The sequence below is a fragment of the Pteropus alecto genome, unplaced genomic scaffold, assembly GCF_000325575.1.
Source record: "Pteropus alecto unplaced genomic scaffold, ASM32557v1 scaffold97, whole genome shotgun sequence".
NCBI lineage: Eukaryota > Metazoa > Chordata > Mammalia > Chiroptera > Pteropodidae > Pteropus > Pteropus alecto.
The window spans coordinates 4,699,748-4,702,995 of record NW_006439713.1 but is presented as its reverse complement, the minus strand read 5'-3'; the positions used below and the strand labels follow the sequence as shown (position 1 = coordinate 4,702,995).

Below are 3,248 nucleotides of genomic sequence, written 5' to 3'. Positions count from 1 at the left end.
GCCCTCTGTCAAGTTCTCCAAGGTGTCCTTGACCCCAGACAGGTTCAGAACCAGAGGCGTAGGTCATCAGTGGGGCAGGGTCCCCAAAGGCGGGGCCTGCTAATTGTCCCTCGAGATTCATGTCGCCTTGTGCTTGCAGTGCTGGTGAAGGGCCAGGTCACCACGAAGTACTACCGGCTGCTGTCCAAGCTGGGCGGCTGGGTGTGGGTGCAGAGTTACGCCACCGTCGTGCACAACAGCCGCTCGTCCAGGCCCCACTGCATCGTGAGTGTCAATTATGTCCTCACGTAAGTCAGACGTATTTGTTTCTCTCCTTGCTCTCTCTGCTCCCCGGTCCTTCATCCGATCACCCCAATAAGCACCATCGCTCTCTCCCTCTCTCTCTTCCTGGAACTGTTCATTTGTCTCCTGTTTTGTTTTTATTTGAACCATCTGGTCGACTGGGAAGGTCCAGACTATTCTGTACTCAGCATTAAGGGCCAGGTGCTAGGGAAAAGGGACCCAAGCCCGGGTGTGGGCTGTGGGTGGGCAGAGGGTGGGCAGGGGATGCCCCCACCTTGAAGATGGACAAGGGACGTAGGTCCTAGAAAGGCATACCAACTTACGCTCTCCATGCCCACGACACACGTCTGGGGCATGTTGTGTGCGCCTGCCATTTGGGACAGGGGATAGCTTTCATTTTTTCCCCTGTCTTCCTATATAGCCTGTTGCAAATGACAGTGAATATTTTGTCCCTTTAAAACCCCAAAAGGTCAAGTTTAGCGGCAAATAGTTTCAAGACCATTAGAAGCGACAGAACATAAGTCTGCTTGGGACCATACATGACTCTCTGCCCACCATGCTATTAGACATTCGGCCACCTTGTGCCCAGCTCTGGCCCTGAACGCGATGGCCTCGTAGTCCCCCAGCTCTGCCCTGAGCAGAGCCCTCACGTGTGTCCTAATGGAGGGAGGGTCGAGGTGCTATGTTCTTTCTTAGAATGATACCAGGTTGCTGTTTTTTGTTTTCATTTTTGTTGTTTTAGAAGTAGAGTGATTTTAGCAAAACTGTAGGGGAGAAAGCATTTTAGCCCCTTAATGATATTTCCTGAGCAAACAGATGTGGGCTGGTACTTCCGGTGACTTCCCCTCTCGTGAACATGATGGCACTGAGTTCGCTCTTTCGGGCAAAAAATGGGCCCTTGGAAGCCAGGCTCCTGGACCCTCAAAGGCTCCCCACTCGTGCCTCTCTGGGTGCCCCGCAGAGGAGCAGTCAGCCCCCAGACGCTCAAACCGGCAGTGTTTCCGCCTCTCCTTTTCGCCCTGACGTCCTTCCTAGTGGCCCATGGCAGCCCAGGAACCGTGTTGGTGGCCTTATGGGACTGGAGAATGCTGCACTGACCCCTTCTCTTCCTGCCAAGTGACAACGCCCTCGCTCGTTATTTCTGGGGGCGCCACGCCCAGGGCTGCACGGTGGCTTTTATGACCAGGGTGACCTGGCCTTCCCTTAAGTGCCACCCACATCTGACCTCAGTGGAATGATTCACGGTAGCTTCGAGGATGAGCTTGCTCGGGGGTGGTGTCCAGGAGCCGCTCTGCCGCGGCGGCCTGCTGGACACGACTTGTCCTGCTCTCGTCTCTCAGGGATATCGAATACAAGGAACTGCAGCTGTCCCTGGACCAGGTGTCCACGTCCAAGTCCCAGGACTCCTGGAGGACCGCCTTGTCTACCTCACAAGAAACTAGGAAATTAGCTAAACCCAAAAGTACGAAGATGAAGACAAAGCTGAGAACAAACCCTTACCCCCCACAGGTAACACACGCGTCCTGCAGGGGTGGGGTGCGGCTGACACCTGTGCCAGGGGGCTCAGGACACCTGGGCACATTGAGGGACAAGCAGACTCGGCGGCCTAGCATTGGTCTCCCTGCGCAGAAGGTTCACTGTGGAGTGAAGCAAATTCCCTCCGGGATGTCCCGCCCGCGGGATAAAGACGCGGTGCAGAGCTCGCAATCGGGCCCAGAAGGCAGACTCGGCCGGCCGGGGAGGCGCGGCAGTCTGCTGGGGCCCCCGAGAGTGAGGGCCAGAGGGCAGGCGCTTTGTTTCCACGGCATTTTGTTTTTTTAAATGAAAAACTCCCCTCTCTCTTTGTTTAGGTAGTAGCCAGTGGCTAAGTGGCTACGCATATGTGCTGTGTTGTCACCTTGGGGTGGGGAGACCCCTTTGCACCCAGGGGGCGGGTCGCTGGGGTGCTGGTTGCCTTGGACCTGTCCCCCGTGGGACCTTGCGGTGGTGGCTGGGTCGGGCACCGGAGGCTGGGCCGTGTGAGGCGGGAAAGTCAGTTCCCCGCCAGCCCCCAGCGGCCCTCCCTCTGTCTCCTTTGCCCTGCAGCAGTACAGCCCCTTCCACATGGACAAACTGGAGTGCGGCCAGCTCGGGAGCTGGAGAGCCAGCCCCCCGGCCACGGCTGTGGCGCCCCCCGAACAGCAGCTCCATTCAGAAGGTGGCGACCTTCTGTACGCCCCGTCCTACAGCCTGCCCTTCTACCGTTACGGACACTTCCCTCTGGACTCTCACGTCTTCAGCAGCAAAAAGCCAATGTTGCCGGCCAAATTCGGGCCGCCCCAAGGATCCCCGTGTGAGGTGGCACGCTTTTTCCTGAGCGCGCTGCCAGCCAGTGGCGAGTGCCAGTGGCACTATGCCAACCCCTTAGTGCCTAGCAGCCCGTCTCCAGCTAAAAACCTCTCGGAGCCGCCGGCGAACCCCGCTCGGCACGGCCTCGTGCCAAACTACGAAGGTGGGTCACGTTTGCTCCAGGGGAGGGGGCAGGGCTGGGAACGGCAGCGGTGGGTGGCACATGGAAAAAGGACCCTCACACTTTGGGCAAACTGCTCCTTTTTCCTGCTTCTAAGCGGGAGTGGCTACGCTTTGCTGCTCTCAGTGCAAATGCTTCATGAGCATGAGAGAAGCTGGGTGACCGAGTCCGTGTGCCTCGTGGGCGTGAGTGACAGACAGCGTAAAGGGCATTGGACACCAGGCGTTCAGCCACCCGCCCTAAGATACTGGCCTCGTTGGCTCCCCAAAAGGGAGACAAAGGGATTTTCAGAACCAGCTTCCACGTACTGAGAAGGGCCCAGCCGCATGCGTTTTACATTACGTTCCGCTCCACCCCCGAACGAACACACGGGAGGCCTGGTTTTCTTCCCACGCCAGTTTGCAAAGTGCGGAAAACCGTGGTGTCAATTCATGGGCTCAGGGACAGAAATGCCGCT

The 3,248-nt window shown here is 57.7% G+C and overlaps 1 protein-coding gene across 1 annotated transcript in view; it reads left to right on the top strand.

Moving 5' to 3' along the window:
* The window catches only part of SIM2 (SIM bHLH transcription factor 2), a 42,143-nt gene extending 39,130 nt beyond the window's left edge, over positions 1–3,013 (top strand). Inside the window, 4 exon segments of the mRNA XM_006927033.3 lie at positions 140–287; positions 1,623–1,791; positions 2,368–2,795; positions 2,797–3,013. Coding sequence (XP_006927095.3) covers positions 140–287; positions 1,623–1,791; positions 2,368–2,795; positions 2,797–2,887 — 836 coding nt within the window. The 3' untranslated portion in view covers positions 2,888–3,013.
* Positions 3,014–3,248: the final 235 nt, after the last annotated feature.